This window comes from Ambystoma mexicanum, chromosome 7p (genome assembly GCF_040938575.1).
Source record: "Ambystoma mexicanum isolate Mex_15411 chromosome 7p, UKY_AmexF1_1, whole genome shotgun sequence".
Classification (NCBI taxonomy): domain Eukaryota; kingdom Metazoa; phylum Chordata; class Amphibia; order Caudata; family Ambystomatidae; genus Ambystoma; species Ambystoma mexicanum.
Window position 1 is genome coordinate 279,704,418 of NC_090939.1, and position 17,363 is coordinate 279,721,780.

At 47.7% G+C, this 17,363-nt stretch overlaps 1 protein-coding gene across 1 annotated transcript in view; it reads left to right on the plus strand.

Annotated features, from left to right (window-relative positions):
- HUNK (hormonally up-regulated Neu-associated kinase) overlaps nt 1–17,363 on the plus strand; it is a 131,082-nt gene that overhangs the window by 82,537 nt on the left and 31,182 nt on the right. Inside the window, exons 6-8 of the mRNA XM_069636347.1 lie at nt 1,832–1,967; nt 5,180–5,348; nt 6,119–6,202. Of these exons, the coding sequence (XP_069492448.1) occupies nt 1,832–1,967; nt 5,180–5,348; nt 6,119–6,202 (389 nt within the window). The remainder of the gene's footprint in view (nt 1–1,831; nt 1,968–5,179; nt 5,349–6,118; nt 6,203–17,363) is intronic.

Genomic DNA, 17,363 nt, shown 5'->3' on the forward strand with positions numbered 1-17,363 from the left:
GTGATAGATGCAGACGATTGCCAGAAAGCCTAGCACTGGATTAGGTGGGCTTTGACTGTCCATCGCCAGTGGAACCCGGAAAGGAAATTGTCAACGAGAGGAGGCCTCCCTTGGGAGGTGATCCATAGCCGTGCATCCAGTTGGAAAAGTAGACAGTGAGGCCCACGCTCACTTGTATATGTCAGGAACAGGCAGTTATCCAACCCACAAAACGATCATTTGGGGGTGTTATGGGCTTCAACCCTCTCAGGAGCCTGTGGTCAGGAGCCTTTGTACAACCCCACTGGCAGGATCGGACTGGGGCATAAAATAGGCAGAGGGCCCCAAATAGAAAAAGGGGCCCACAATCGCAAATGGTAAATCGGTACCTTTTATGACAAACTGTTTAATTAGTAACTAAAGGGGTGTGATTGCTGGTAAAATATGTTGTAAATAGTGCATTTGATTCATACAGGTGCAGTCCTGGTAAGGAGAGGTCAGGAAGATCGATGTAAAACCTTAATATTTGGGATGTAAAGATCTAAAACATCAGACCCTCGAACATCTATTGCGGAACATCTATGTCAAGGAACCTAGATTGCCAGGAAAAAACACCTGGGGAGATGTATTTCAAGAACTGACTACGATGAAGGCATGTCCTCATAGATGTTTTGGAATAGACTAATTACCGGACATGAAATTGCTCTAACAATCAATGTTGTTAGAGTTCTCCAACAAAATACTGCTAAAAATTCTATTTATTAATGAGTAATGGATCTGTATTTTATTTTACAGTACTGTTCTTTCTTTTCGTTTTCATTTGTAAAAGAATATGAGAAGCGTAATTGTGAAAAATCAAATTTGGTTAAAACACAAATAATAAGAAAAAATTGTGAATTTTAATGCACATTTTTCATTGACATTGATCAAAGCTACCAGTATGTATAAAGCTGGCCTACTTTGGCTGAAACATCTGGTCCACACTAGCATGTTGGGCCAGTTCTTCAGCTAATGCCCTACAAGCGTGTCTTAGACTGCCCTCTGGTGTGCCACTGCTCACACTGCATACTACAGCTGCCCTGACCTTTTCTATTCGTGTCCCAAAAGCATTCTGAGGCAGCCAGTAGGTAGTGTGTGAGCGCTATGTAAAGCCCCTCGAAGCCAACTTTGGTGGAAACTCCCTCTGGCCGCAATATTGTTTTGAACCGGCAGCGTATCTTACATTCTTGTTCTACTGTGAGATTTCCATCCCGAAGGTGAGCGGTGTGGTGCAGTGGGCAGGGTGCCAATCAGTGGCCCCGATCTTGACCTCTGCCCTACTTAGTATGTTTTTTTAGCTGGCGGCCAGTCATTAATGCCAGCGATGTTGGCGGGTGCTTGATCCCCGCCAGTATTTTGTATGTTGGACGCTAGAAGGACAGAGAATGTCCCAATAACTGCCTTACCAAGACTTGAACCAGACATAAACTCAGCCAGTGCTTGGGGGTAGAGGAAACGCATTGCAGGATGGCCTTGTGATGTTGGGCCAATACGTTCTGAGCTCGTTTGTTCTATATGAATGCGTTACAGATATATAAAACACATCATAAGTAAACATTCAGTGATGTAACAAACTCCATTACCTTCCCTTAAAATAACCCAAATGCAAACTGATATCATCCTTGTCCCATGCATGCTTCCTTAAACCCCCATTTCTGTTTTTGTGTTATTTTCAAAACCAGCCGTTGGATGTTTCTCTTTGGGCCTCAGCAATACTGTTTTGAGCCTGGCTGCCGTGAGACCACAATGCATTGTTTGGGTTTGGAAGGCGTGTAGTGGAGCCTGATGTTTCCTTTGGCCCCTTTCTCTTTAGTGTCTGTGAACTTTCTGCGCTCCCTTCTCGAGCCCGACCCCCTGAAGAGGCCGAACATTCAGCAGGCGCTTTCCAACCGATGGCTGAACGACAACTACCCTGGGAAGGTGCTGAACGCAGTCATCTACCCTAACAGGTAAAGATGGCGGCAGTCACAAACCTCAAGTACGCTTGCGTGAGAGCTTGGCAGATCACGTGAACTAAGGGAGAGTGCTGGTCCAATGGGCGGGGTGGTGGTAGCTGCCCCACATACAGACTGAGCTGGTACTGCATGATGTGGCTTGTCATTAAAGAACGTTAGAAAAAACAGGGCCTGTTAGAAAAACAACACATAATTAAGGCAAGGGGCATCTGCTTTCATGGCTGTCATGTCAGCGATTGTCTCTGCCCAACGAGATTTCCATTTGGCAGTGAGCGGGGAAGTGTTGAGGGGGGAGGAGAAGTAGGGTTTTGTTGTCTAAATGCTGGTAGAGATGAAGGGAGGGCAATTAAAATTAGAAAACAAACACAGCAAGGGCACAGCATGCCTCATTGGACGAGTGGAGCCTTTCGAAGCTAAGGGCTGGGAGGGAAAGCAGCGCGTGGAGTAATGGAAAGGGTTGATGTCTCGGTGCAGATGGGTGCACATAGGGTGTGTGTCTGTGTGTGCACGCGCCTGGGTTTTTCCATGGATATGGTGCTCGTGGCCTTATCATAATGGGTGCGTTAATTATACGGCGTCCTTATTTAAGTAGAACAACAGTATGGCACAAGGATCAAAGAAGGTGACTGCACGTGTTTCCAATCAGTAATCACGTGAGAGACACTCTGCTATCTCTTAAGGTGTCTCTTAAAGGGTGGTGGGGTTGGGATAGAGTGGCTTGAATGCCAAAAGTCTCTACCACGTGGCAAGTCTCCGGCCATTTCACTGGTTGTGGGAGGCACTGACCTGTCTTTATAGCCCTGCAGTGGTGGGATACGCAGGCGGGTGGGCCAAGGAGTGAGACAGGACACCAGGTCTTTTGGAAGTCATTCGGCAGTATTTATTTACAAAATGCAACAGCCAATACTACACGTTAAGCCATAGTGTTACGCCATATTGGGTAGTGGCCATGGCGCCGTTGGGTGTGACGGCTGTGAACCGAACAGACCCCTAGTCCCGCTCCCCGTGGTCCTGTGCGCCTACCGGTCAGCACCACTCGATGAGTGAGCACCGGCGCCACACTTCACCATTCTGCGCCGAGCTTTGGCCCACCACTAGAGGGGGTATTTCTAGAACAGTGATCCCAATTGTTGAACCCATTATTCAGTTCAATGCATCGTGTGCCAACATACTGCTCCCACTGAATCAACAAACCACGCCCTTAGCATTCGTGTATAGGGTGGGAGGGCGAGAAAATGATGCAGGCCGCGGCGCTGCCTACACCTTCGCATGAGCTGTCGGGTAGACGGAACACCAAATAGTGTGAGCTATGTCTAATGTTAATCTTCTGCTCCCCTACCCCGCTTCCACAACATCCCCATACCACACAATGCCGAACCCAGAAAGAGGACATAGCGTGCGTGGGATGGTGGATTGAGGGGCCATGACAATAAGCCGTAGACATGGTGAATGTTGTGCTTTACAAGTACCATAGTCTTCTGAAATATAAGACAGTCCTCCTGGTGCGTGTGTCCCTACTCTCAGCCGTGGTGATAGGTCTTTTCCTCCAGTAGTAAAGGTTGCAGATCAAAAACGGATGTAATATTACAGGTCGTGGGTTATTCCACCAGCATGTCACCCCCCCCCCCACCCCTCACACACACACACCACTCTGACTCTGCAATGCCCTCTGGCACCAATCTGCAGAAACCTTCTCTTGTATCCAGTCCTGCATGTAGTTATACCACACACCAACGGTGGCCCCTTTCTGCCTAAAGGCCACAGCCACCACCCTAACTTTGGTGGGCCTGCAAACTGATAGCTGGCAAGCTGGACACGCGACATGTGCCAGCACGTGTGGTAACCAGCTACGAGCTGGGCATGCCAGCCTTCAGCCCCCAAGTGGCAATAGCGTCCAGAGTCTGGAATAATAGATGTAGGCGTTTAAAAGTGCATCTGTGGAAACCCAGAGGTACCAGCCACTGCCTGGTTGCAATTCTCCTTCCTCGTAAAACGTGACTCAAACATGAAATATGGCTGTATTGAGGGTGAGAAGGAAGGGTTCCAATAACCCCACGCCCCCACCTTCCAAATCCCGACTCGGAACTTAATGGGGGGATTTAAGAAGAATCTCTTTGAAAGGCGAGCGCCGTCCACCGTGTAATCAGCAGCGGCCCAGAAGCTCTAATCAAGGCCCGACTGCTCGGCAATGGCTAAACAGAGAGCCGGGATGCGGTCTCCGTGTTTACACGCTCTTCCTGCCTTGGGGCTAAGGGCGGGCCTGCTTGTCAAGCAGGCTTTTGATGCTGCGGGTGGCTCTGCGTGGAGAAAATTAAATGCTGCTTCCATTAGCAGCATCAATCACGGTAATGCGCTCGGAGGGGGGAGGGGGGACAAGATAAATGCTCCGGAGTGTGCTTGTAATTGGCTCCGTGAAACAAACGGGGGGGGGGGGTCCGTTGTGAGGGTAGCTCTGTGACAATGCCTTCGGAGCCCAACTATGGCATTAACCACTCCTGCCATGCAGCCCCCTCACGCCCCCCCACCACCCCGTGGAGAGAGCCAATGGAGAGCAGAGCCCCGATCTTCACCTCTCAAAAGACAAGTTAAAGCGTGCACCGTTTACTCTAAAGGCTGTGAAGGGACCAGCGCGTGGGTTGCTTCCATAAACTTTTAAAAATCCAATGAACTCCAACTCACTGACATAGTTTGGCTTCTGTAAGGTTGCGTGCACCACATGACAGGAGTATTCTAAAGGGGGCTGTGCTGAAGGTGGAATGGGTACTAGTGTAAACTAGTCTGTGAACCCCAGGAGCAGCTGAGGCCTCTGCTGTACTTCACATGTACTTTAGGCAGCAACACGTTTTTACATAGCCCTCGGGTAAGGGACATCAGAGCGTGGAACACTGCAAACTGAATGGCTTCTAGCACTATGAGAAGAACAAGACTGGATTGTTGCTAAACCATGTCATGATTATGTATGATTCTTTTACTTAATAAATAAATAGCACATTAAATGTTCTCATTATTTGTTCTACTAATTTCTCTCCCTTTCTGTCTCTTGTTCTCTCACCTTTCCTTTCCCAATCTCGGTTTCCTCTCACGCTCTGATTTCCCCTCTGCCCTCTTCCTCCTCTTTATCGCTTTGCTTCTGTTTGTCCCTGCCTCTTTCTCATCACCTGCTTGTTCCCTCTACTGTCTCCCTACTTTTCCTTTGACCCCTCTAGGATTCACCTGGAAGACCTTAGCCAGAGTGTGGTGCTCCACATGTCTGAAAAACTAGGCTACAAGCACAGCGACGTCATCAACACTGTGCTGTCAAACAGAGCGTGCCATACTCTTGCGGTCTACTTCCTGCTCAACAGGAAGTTGGAGAATTACTTAGTAGCCATTCGGGTACGTATTACCATCCTAAGGGTACACTGCTCACCCACCAATTTATGAGTAGATCCTTGAGGTTGAAGGAATTGAAGAGAATTGCACCACCCAAACCCACCACATTATTCCCACCTCATAGCTGGGAACTGTTGCTATTTCCAAAGGAGGGATTCTCCTTTTTGGTAAATTGTGAGTGCAATGGTATGGAATGTTGCGTAGAGCAATGCTAGTGTCTATGATTAATTCAAAACCTTCCCTTCATCACTTTTTCGTTGTGGTCCTGACCTTTGTAACATACCTCCAATTCTAAAGTCTGAAAGTGCCTCTGCCATCAATGTTGCCCTGGACCCGTTTTTTGCACTGGCATGTCCATACCCGCTTCATGGCACTATGCTACATCCAGTGTTGTCTCTATTGCAAAGCCTGAAGATACCTTTGACACCATTGCCCTCGTCAGCACCTTCATTATTTAGGCTGAAAAGGAATTCTTGACCTGAAATGCAAGTGTTCTTCTGGAGGAGCATCCTTGCAGGCCTGTGTTGGTCTCAGTCCCCGAGAATGAGAGAACGGCTCCATACCCAACTGACTTAAAGGGGGAATGCCACACATAGCCTCACTCTTTTATAATGTTCTATTGGCCAAGCCCTCCACTGTCTTTTGTGCGGTGAGCAGTATTGCGTCCATTTGTGAGTTGCAAGACCAATGATGACTGTACTCGTGTCAAGGGATTAATCTCTATTCTGGCACGTGCACGTTTCCTGATATGAATGGATTTTTGTCATTTTCAGAAACCCGACATTAATGACAACGTGTGCCACAGGAATCAGCTGCACCACATTGAGAAATACAAGATGAACAAGAACGTCTATGAGGTAAGTCCCTGTGAACGCCAATGGCTGTGCTGACCTTGGTGTGGACACGCTGCGTCTTATAGGACTGTGTGGGGGCGATGGTGTTGCTGCAGAGTAGATGGGGCAGATGTGTCCAGTGCTAATAAGATAGCAGTGTCATTGAGCTGTTGTTCGTTGGACAGGAGAAAGGTGTCTACCCCAGTGGATAGGATTGGTCAAAATTGCCTAAATTTACTCTGCAGAGAAATTGGAAATTATTCCTGCTTTGCCAATTTCGCCTGCACAACGAATTTGGGCATTTCAGGCTTTGTTCCCTCCCTAAATTTCTTTTATTGGGCGGCTTTGCCAGACATTTCAAACAATTGGGGGCTGCGAAATGTTTGGGCCACCCAATTGGCTGACATTTTGGTTGAAAACCAGCCAAAATACAAAAGTTCAGGTGGGAAGACTTAAGTTGACAAAACTAGGCAAATCAGTAAAAAATCTGCTTCACCAGTGAAGTGAAATTGGAGGTGAATTTCACACATTTTTATTTGCTGGCAGTAATTTGCCCCACCCTTACCCGGCGCAGCCTACTCAGCCATTCTGAGGTTGATAAATTGAGTACCATTAAATTGAACAAAACCTATTGTTAAATGTGTTCGAAAATGCAAGCAATCCACTAGGAAGAGACATATAAGAAACCTTATATTTATTTTATATATATAGTCATGGAAAAAGGGCTTTCATTGGCAGAATCCTACATTGATGTGGAAATTTACCAACGTTATACTGTTTATTCTCCCGCCCATCAAAGAGTAACCATATCTTTTTCATTAACAAATACTGATTATTGTTGTGTGCGAGTGGTGGAGAGGATTTGAAATGCAATTGGTATCACAGGAACGTGAAAGCAGTGAATCCTTGTTTGAGGAACGATCTGAGGTGTTATAAACCCTCAGTTGATATCTCATATCTAGCGTGAGGGTGGTAAGTTGTAACCTCATACAGAACCTCTTTGTTCTCCAGCATGGATTCACATGAATATTCCCCGTCGTCTGGCTGGGAATCCTCGGTAACAGAAAAAAATGGTACACTTTAGCTTGAAAACTGTATTTCTCCTCTAAACCAATCACTGTCCTCTGGGTCATACTGCCCCCATCCAATGACCCCATCCTAAGCTCCCCTCCTGGTGGCCATCTTCAGTTTTGTACTGCACGCTTCAGTGTTGGGAGTCCTCTTAGTGCTCTCCATGCAATTTTTTATATTTCAAGTTTTCGGCAAATGTTAATAAACTTTTTGACCAATTTCGGTCTCATCGTTTGTCCAGAGGTCGACTACCAGCAGTGGGGACCTGGTGTTGGCAAAGATCAAACTACATTGCGGATCTTTCATCAAGTTTCTAGAAGGCCCGGGCTTGGGCCTACTTTGCGCCTTTCCACCTTGACAGAGGAGAAGAGATGTCTCTTCAAACTCTGATGCAAAATGTGGATTGAGGAATGTGAGTTTAGGGCCCTTTAGGAACGTGCATGAAATGGATGGGTTCACAGAATAACTCTGAGTCCAAATAACCAAACCAACTCAGGAAGATGGCAAAGTACTGTTTTATTAACAATTATCTAAAACAGGGAGTTACAACGAACATCAACGGATGTACGCTCAATTTCTCTCAACAACTTCTTCACACAACATAGACTTTATACTAAAAATACGTCATAGGTGATGCCATACTATGTGGCAAATAATGAAAAACCTACTGGGGATCAGGATAGGCTTAAGGGGAACATCTAAGTATACCATCTGTAGGAACTGGGATTGCGATTGGCTGCCCATTGTCAGGTGGACTACATATGCCTACCTCTAAAATATGTCATCTTCAAAACCATTGGATATGCAGTTTCTAATTGGTCTTCAAACTATAAGGTCCTTCGGTATATGGACCTCTACAATTGGTTGGCATGCTTGTCCCATGTCTGGAACATGTGGTTTATTTAGCAGCACGTAAACTCAGACCCAGGTGCAAGGAGGTGGGCCTGACTCTACCTCACCACCCAATTAGCCCATCATCTCTCATCGCCCATGCCTTCTGCCATGAAGATTGTCTTTGAACTTGGCCTTGCAAAGTATCCTTGTCTCTGAGAATACATGGGAGTGCAGGCAGACACTATTGTTGTTCTAGGACTCCAAGTTTGACTCTATTTTCATCTTTTGCTCAAGTGACAGGAGAACACGGTTTGGTCCATTTTGCAGGTTTTAAATGTCTTAAATGAATAAAACTTGGCGCTCTACATGTTCTTTCTTTGCACCTTAACAAGAGATGATTCATCCTTCACACGATCACTCCTTTCCAGAATAGATAGCTGACCTTGGCTGCTTCAGTCTTGACTCTAGGCAAGACAACCTCAGCTTATACTTGCTGTGACACAATTTCCCCTTCCTTCTTCATGGATCCTGGCATACTAAAATGTATGATACCGATGTCCAGCTCCTATACAATGGTTGCTCCTACTGCATTCTATTGACTACATATAGCCAGCTTCTATGATGATTTATTCTACCTTGCGTTTCAGCGTCTGTACAATTATTGAATAGTTGATTCTCTTAAGTACTTTGTGCATGTGCAATCTTTTTCATATTAAAAAGTTCACTGGACTCTTTACTTCGTCATTAGTTTCTGTAGGATTGATACATCCTCTTCAGCTAATATCCTGAGACGTCATTCATACTCCCTTATAACGCCACAGACTTCTTTCTTTGCTCTTTTTCATATTCCTCCAGAGAGTTCCTCCCTCAGATTATCGTCCTTTTGGGGATACATTCGATAGGGTTGTCTCAATAGGTACCTTCTTTTGAATATACGCTACGGTATTGGCACACCTAATGGTGTCAAACACGGCACGATTTCAGGCTTCCAACATATAGGAAGTAGGGGGTGGGGTTTCGTGCAGAGGCATGCAGCTGCTCCTCTACATTTGTGTACATCGAAAGTCATCATCATAAATGTCTATATTGCTTGCATCCAGACCATGAGGAGGAGGGATGCGAGATCTCGCTGTGGATTTTTAAAAAAGACAAAAGAGGATTGCTACAGCAGACTGGCAGCGTGGCTCAAACCGGGCAAGGTCTCTGACTCTGCTTCCGGACATGGTCATGTTTCCCCCAGGATCTGCCGTTTTCATGAAAAAACTCACTCAGAAAGGGGATGCCCTGCTCTCGGGGGTCCAAAAGAAGGCAAGGCTGCATGTCGTTGATCGTATTGGTTTCGCTGTGGCTGCGGGTCCCAGCTCGGGAAGCACAGGGTCATTGTCAACATCCACTTATACAACGAGCCTCCTGGTGAGTGACGCTCCTGCTAAGAGATATTCATTGACTCCTTCAAACCATCTTGCCATCAGCGGACAAGGCAAGGAAGGAGCGATCAAAAGGTGGCCCTTCACTGCCCACCTCGGTGACGCCTCAGCATCAGTAGCTCAACCGGCCAAAACAACTGTGTCATCAATAGTCACAACCATGTGCTAACCACCTCGTCGATGACAGTGGCCAACCCACCTTTCTTTGTCAAAAGGTGGGTTGGCCACGAAGGTGATGTCCACAGTCAGGGTGATGACCGCCCCTCGAGCATCCCTACCACCACGGTGTGAGGCAGCTGCCGCGGCTCCGGCAAACACCCTAGGAATGGAAACAGCTCCACTGGACGCTCCTCCCCAGAAGTCTCCAAAGGGAAAAACTCCTAGGGACCCTAAGAAGGGTATGGCATCACAAGCTGCCTGGGTGAGACCAGTACAGATTTACACAAGCTCTGAAGAGGGTCACAACAATCTGCCCAGAGCCTATTATTCGTACCATGAAGGGGGCCAGGGACCCATGTCTGTAGGTGGGTCACCACAAGGCAAGCCCGGTCATCCACCTCACCAGAAGAGGTGCATCAGTCTGGAGCCTCCACCTCCCATTCCTCCCACGCCTCAGCCCAGGGACATGTCTTTGGACATTCTAACAATGCTACACATGCCTGTATCAGAAATTCCTCAGAAGCTGTGGCCCACACCGGGCACTGCTCTGTCTGGGAGTCCCCCAAGACCGCCTGCTGGTAGTTCTCCCAGAGCTAGTCAAAGGACCCTACTGGTCCAAAGCGTCAACCGACACCTCTGCCACTGCCTCCACCTCGGGCTTTGACTCTGACAGGGGAACCTGCCACGCACAGAGATACAGCGACTACGGCAATGGACACTGATAAAGCTGATGACTTTGTACCAACTGAGGGGGAACAAGTGGACGTGGATGAACCAACCACTCAGGGCCTCTCCGCCAGATGAGGTCGGCTCCTTCCACGCGATGATGTCCAGAGTCTCAGAATTTTTCCAACTGGTGCCTGAGGAGACTAAAAGGGAAGGATTCCTCTACCAATGACGTGAGTCCAGATGGAAGACCATCATGTCTGTCTCCTTGCTAGACGGTATCTGGGATGAGGGCCTGGGCCTAATGAAGAATCCGAGCACTGCTCCACCCAAGCAGGACATGCTCAAGAAGAAATACAGAGTTTCGGACTCAGCCCCCAAGTGCCTGAGGTCCCAGCCTTCACCTGACTCTGTGGTCTCAGCCACAGCCAGGAAACACTCTGTGAACCAGTCGTCCTTGTCCATGCTGCCTCCAGACCAGGAGGGGAAGAAGCTGAACGCTATAGGAAAACGGATCATCAATACTGTTGCCAGCACCATTAAGGCTGCTAACGCCGTTGCCATTCTGCTCTGCTATGATCTGGAATTATGGTGCGGGGGGGGGACAAAAAAGGTGTCCTCCGAGAAAGCCCCACAGAATGTGGGTCTTACTGCAGTTGAGTGGTGACCATTCCTAGGTTTTTTGTCCCCCCCGCCAATATGTAATAATATGCAATATGTCTACCTTGCATGTGTATGTATATGTCTATGTTGGCATTGAATTATGTGATGCACTTGCCTCCACCTGAACTGTGTTCAAATCTAATGTGTAGCTTGAAACTGTCTAAAATGTTTGGTTCATTAAAAGTATGAGACTCATGCTCAAGATTTACTTGTTGATTTGCGGCAAACTGGTATGTACCACCTTTATTGTTTTACAACCAGAACTATGATCAACATGAAATAAATTCCATGTTACAGCCATTGAAACAAGGCTAACAGCAATTTTGTAATTGTTATGGACTGCTAACTTTGCCTTTGCACTTTCAGCTCAGACTAGATATGGGTCATTGGTGACTTTCGGAACACCACCACAATCTTTGATGAATAGGTAATCATACACAACTAATAGTATGATCTAATTCAGACTGGCAGATACCCCTCCAGTGTTATACCTTATGCTTTAGCCCAAGTGTTCCGGCATTCAGGGCTATCCCTCTGTTACAACAAGGAGGAAAGACAGCTCAGCAGATTAGGTGGCTCTTGATGAAATGTTATTTGTGCCAACCTCCTTGTAAACCCTGTAGCTTTTGCAATTCTTGCTGCAAACTGTGCTCTACATTTGGTTGCTTTGACCGTGGATGGGTACGGCTCGCGCGCTTCTCTAAGTGTAGCACGTTCTGCCCCCATAGCAAGAATCAAAAGTTGGCACCTGTGCCCACATTTTTAAGAAACCCTTGGAAAAAATAGCATGACTTGTAGATATTAGCCATGGGATGTTGTGACTTCTCCCAAGACATGTAGAGTTGGCTGCTGGATTGGCTCGGATCTGATTCGGCCGCGCTGCAACTTCACCAGGCTGCCCTGTACCCTGGCAGGGCTGTGGGCTTCTATCCAGGAGGTAGACCGGGAAGCATTGCCAAGTACAGTAGCTCGCAGCCACGCACTCAAGTCTCTGGCAAGGAAATGCTTTTCCGGGGGAATCGGTATACAAGCCTGTGCGCGCTTTGTGAAATGTCCTCAAGGCACTCAGTAAAAATAGCACTTTGAAAGACAACCGTTTTATTGTATGTTTCTCTTTTCAACTAAGATGAATCAATTTATGACTGTCTGAGGCCTCCTCCAGAGTTTATTACCGTTAGTAAAGCTGACAGTCAAGCGTGCTTGCCAAGTCGAGTGCAGGCATGCGGCACCCATGCTGTGGCCTAGCACTGAGGCCTGCTTCTGGGTCTACAGGCCCAAGCCCACCCTAGCTTCAACCACGCCCCTTCAAATAAAAAATATATAACACCGTCGTGCAACCAGCATTGCTGCTTAAATGTGAAACGTGTGGTGTCAAAGAGGTGGCTGCGCCTTGTAATGAAATGGTGCGAAATACTGACTCAATATCTGAATTTGGATAAACATCCCAACGCCTTCTTCCTTAGCTCCGCCCAAAAGCTCGATATACACGCAGCAACACAATCTTCCACTCGTAGCAGCTTTGTTCATTTTACTGAAGCGGGAAAAACCCAACCGTTATGATGTTCACAGATTTAAAAGTGTGTTGGCCACTGACTCACCCGCTCCGCCTTACACTTTGCGGCAGAACCAAGCCTGTGGTGTGGGGCAAATGGCTGGTCGTTGTTGGTATAAAGGGCTTTTTTATTTGGACGCGTGTAATTGGACAGGGCTGTCAATACACAGGCGGCCAATAAAAGCCCACCCCCGCCTCCTGGAAGTATGCGGCGGTTGGCGAGCGCGCACACAGGCCTAATTGTAAAAATAACACGCCGCGGTCTTTTTAACGAATGAACACCTTGGAGGGATTGTTCCAGTTTGCTAGTGTAGTCACATTACTGCTCCCCGCCACCCGAAATCTCGCCCCAACACCTCCCCCCTGCCCTTGCCAGCTTCTTTTCCCTTCAGAATTTCAGTTGAAAGGGCATCCTAACCCACACACCAATTGCCATTTGCAAAGTAAACAGCAGGAACTTCCGGTGCCCAAACGGTTCAGCGGCCCGGTCACAGCGAGGTCTGCACGTTTTGTTTATATACGGCCCCTACTTTCGGCCTGCTGCTGCTGAAGTAAAATTTGCAACCGTGCCGCCTGTGGAGGGAACACATGGGCGCCTCGTGGAGCCATACCTCTCAACCATTTGTGTTGTAAAGGCGGGTGAAAACACCCGATTTTATTTTTGGCGGGTGAGAGGCCCATTGAAATGAATGGGCGTGCAGGAAGCTTGGCGGGTGAGTCAGCTGTTTACAAGGCGGGTGACACCCGCCAAAAGCGTGTGAGTTGAGAGCTATGAGCGACTGAGCGCGCGAGGATGGAAAGTGAAACCACACAGTATGTAAAAAGATTCCTAGCTCAGGGTCAGAGATAGGGCGCGTGCGAGGCATTTTTTTCTGTCTGTTTTGTAACGTGCTACAGCCAGGCATAACAGTCACTTCCGGTCGTCCACGGTCACTTCCGGGCGTCCAAATCGGAAGGTGTGGGAAGAAGTGAGAGAAGAGTCAATAAACATAACAGTAGTAAAATGCATTCAGGCTTTGAGAATGATCCAATAATATGATATGATATGATAAGGCATTTGTAACGCGCCTGTACACAAGTGTTTCAAGGCGCGACGAGGCAGGGAGGGGGGAACAAGGGGAAGACAGACAACTATCCTACTAGGCCAGGTGTCATTCAGATCGCGCAAGTGCAGGGGTAGGGGGAAGGGAGAGGTGCATGGGGAAGGGGAGGGGGGAAGTGCAGTACAAGGTAAGTAGAATAAATAAATAAAAGGGCCAGCTGGTGGCAAGTGCAAGGTAAGTGCAGAACAAGTGCTGGGAAGGGGGGGCTGTAGGGATACAGAGACAGTCCCGCAGTGCAGGGGTTGCCAGGGAGGCAGTGCAAGTGGAGAGTGGCTGGGCCCAGGACCGAGGTCGGTGAGAGTGGCCCAGTTGCAGATTCAGTGCAGTTTCAGCGAAGAATTAGCAGGGGAGAGGGAGAGAGAAAGCAGAAGCAAAGAGGAAGGTTTTGAGGTGCTTCCGGAACTGGAGATGGTTCTCCTCAAGTTTCAGGGGGGCAGGAAGGCTGTTCCAGAGGGAGGCCCCTGCCGCGGAGAGAGATCTACCCCCAGCTCGTTGCTTCGAGAAGCGGCTGAACCTGAGGGAGTTGGAGACGGATGAGTGAAGGGCTCGGGAAGGAAGATATTTAGGAAGAGAGAGTTGAAGGTATTTGGGCCCCAGGCCCCAGAAGGCCTTGTGGACAGTGCAGAGGGTTTTGAACTTTATCCTCGCAGCCACTGGGAGCCAGTGTAGAGATTTCAGTCCTGGAGAGATACGGTCCCTGGGCTTGAGGCCAAGGACAAGTCTTGCAGTTCTGTTCTGGATGAGTTGCAGAGGGCAGAGTGTGGAGGCAGGCAGATTAAGATAGAGGCTGTTACAGTAGTCCAGCTTTGAGAGAACCAGGGCTCGGGAGACAGCGAGCTTCTGGGGGAAGGAGAGGAAGGGAAGAATACCTCTGAGGAGGTGCAGCTGGTAGTGTGACTTCTTAGAGACGTCAGATATATGAGGAGAGAAAGAGAGTGTGGAGTCGAATATAACCCCGAGGTTTTTTGCCTTGCAGGTAGGAGCAGGAAGAGGGCCAAGAGAGGCCGGCCAGAGAGCTGCAGGGAAGGAGGGAGTGGGTGTGCCGATGAGCAGAATATGATGTCACACTCACCAGTCTTCATGGCCACACCCAGCCTTAGTCAGGCAGGACCCCTTCCAGACACTGGAGCATCCCAGCCTTCACAATCCCCAGGTCCTTTCATTGAATGGCCGGGGACTGCGCTAGGGGGAAGACTTTTTGGCACTGGCGATGAAGATGCTTGGGCACACAGTTGGGTGTGACGATTTGCTACTGTCCACATTCGTTCGCACATTCCCTGATGCCACCCCCAATCAACCACGCAGGTTTTTAATGAGCATCAACAGTTGCAAGTTATCCCTCTTTGCTGCACACTCCAAAATATGTATATAATATATTGTAAAGGAATTCCGGGGTTTTCAAATACCACCTGGCAGCAGAGGCGTAGCCAGGATTGTCTAACAAGTGGAGCCTGAAGCTAATGTAGTTGGGACCACCCCAGGGACATTAACATCTGTAAATGCCCACACCTCTCTACACAGTTTGCATTTAAAGATTTTTCACCACTCTTGGTCTTTCTGCAGGGATTATTTCGATTGAGTTAATGGGCAGGGTGTTTGTCATTTAGTTGCAATTGAGGTACCCAATCTGTAACTTCCAGGATTAGCGACGCCCCATTCTTCCCAAACCTGAGATAGCACCAACAATAGTGGCAATTCCCTGGGGAGCTGAGCCCCATATTTTAGAGGACCCTGTTCTGTAGTCTTAATCCGACTGTATAACCCACAAGTAAATCGCTTGTCTTTGACAGGAGGGCCACCCGCACAACGATAACCGCCTCACGGCTGACTTGGCCTTTTATCCTTCCAAGGCCAATAAATAGAGTACCTTTCAAAGGGGGTGCTAAGAACACCTGTTGTTACAGCGCCTAGAAGCCAGAGGTTTCTGGCATAACGCGCTACGTAAGAGCACAATTTATTACTATTATTGTGAAAAAAAGGTCCATCTTTGCCCTCAAAAAGTTGCCCAATGATATAGCACTGGGACTTCAAATATGGGAAAACCCCTGGCCTTTCAGTGGGTGTGCAGCTCTGATAGTTGCACACCACCTTGACATATTCTTTCAGGGGGACAAGTCCACCAGAGGATGGACTGCGAGTCGACTGATCACTGCTGCGCTTTCAGGGCGCATATCATGTTTATGCACTGGAGGGTGGATAGGTTCAGGCATCGCTGTTTTACTTTTCAAAATGTGAGGTGTTGAGCACGTGTTTCCAGCTGTCAGGAAAAGAAAGAGAAACCCTCGGGAGAATAAAAACCAAGGAATACGTGACAACCAATTATGAAAGTAATTAAGTTTCATGGCAGCGCTCCAAGAGTGGGAAGCGATTCATGTAGAGCGCCGGTGTGAATGGCACCCTTTTTTATAGTATCTCCTGTACATCACTTACTCTGTGGGCAGAGACTGAAAGGAGCCTCTCCCGGAGTTGTCCCTGCAAGAATCCCCCTGAATAACAGATTTTTTTTGTGTGCAATTTCCCCTGAACTTGGGTTGCCTGCTGCCATTGCAGGTGCTCAGCGCTCGCAGGCAGAGGATTAACAGGTTTGCTATCCTCACGCAGGCTCAGTTTGTTAGGCTTCAGACACCACACACTCAGAGAGGGGACATGTAATCGACCTCTTCTTGTATTATATCGAAAAACATCTCAAGTAATTCAGTTGGCTCATAACCATGTGCTCCAAAGCACAAATAACTCCATGGCCGACAATGCTTTGTCCTTTGGTGCCAGGCATGGCGTAGTTAGGCTTTCTGCTGCCCCAGGTCCAAATAAGTGCATGCGCCCCGCCCACCTTTACTCCACCTCTGCACCTTCAGAAGATTGTGGCCCTTCCACAAACTCTGTCCGTGTTGTCCAAAATACACCCTTTAACCCCCATTTCATTTTATCCCCCTTTTTGGCTCCATAACATTATAAGGATGTTTTTAAAGTTGCAGGGATTCGAAACGTATTGCATCCTCTCTATTAATTCAAGCCTGTCATCTTCTATCTTATGTCAGCTGAAAGAGTGTTTTCTGATCTCTGCTGCCCAGGATTTGCAGAAGGCAGTGTGCTCTACAGTTGAGTGCACTACAGGTAATTGTTAAGGCTAATTGTCTACTTTTGGTTAGGTCCGAAAACAATCTTTTATAGGAAGCGATAAGAACATAAGCTGTCTGCCAACTAGACACAAGTGAGACAGGGACGTCATTTCACCAAAATGCCAGAGGTAGCTCAAGTGACATCACACGAACCTTGAACCTCCTGATGACATCACAGGAAGTGATTTCATTTGACCCCACCCCAAAGTGATATCGCGGGAAGCGATGGAACACAACCTTTCACCCTTTGACAAAACAGGAAGTGGCATCAGATAGCATTGTACACTGTGAAAAATATGGTTACATTATCACTATAATGTGATGTGCATTTCATACAAGAATGGATCACCATATGTATCGTTTTGATCAGTCTGCATAGGCCCATATTCCCAAATTACTGTGATTGCAAGCAGACGTCCATGACCAAATGATAATGATGTGTTATTATGTAGCACTTAAGCTTAAGCGCTTTACATAGAAGAAATATACACCCAATATCACCCAACCTGTGTTGGTACCCATTTATCAACCTCAGAAGGATGAACGGCTAAGTTGAGGCGTTTAAGAAAAGACTAAATCAGTGACTCACCC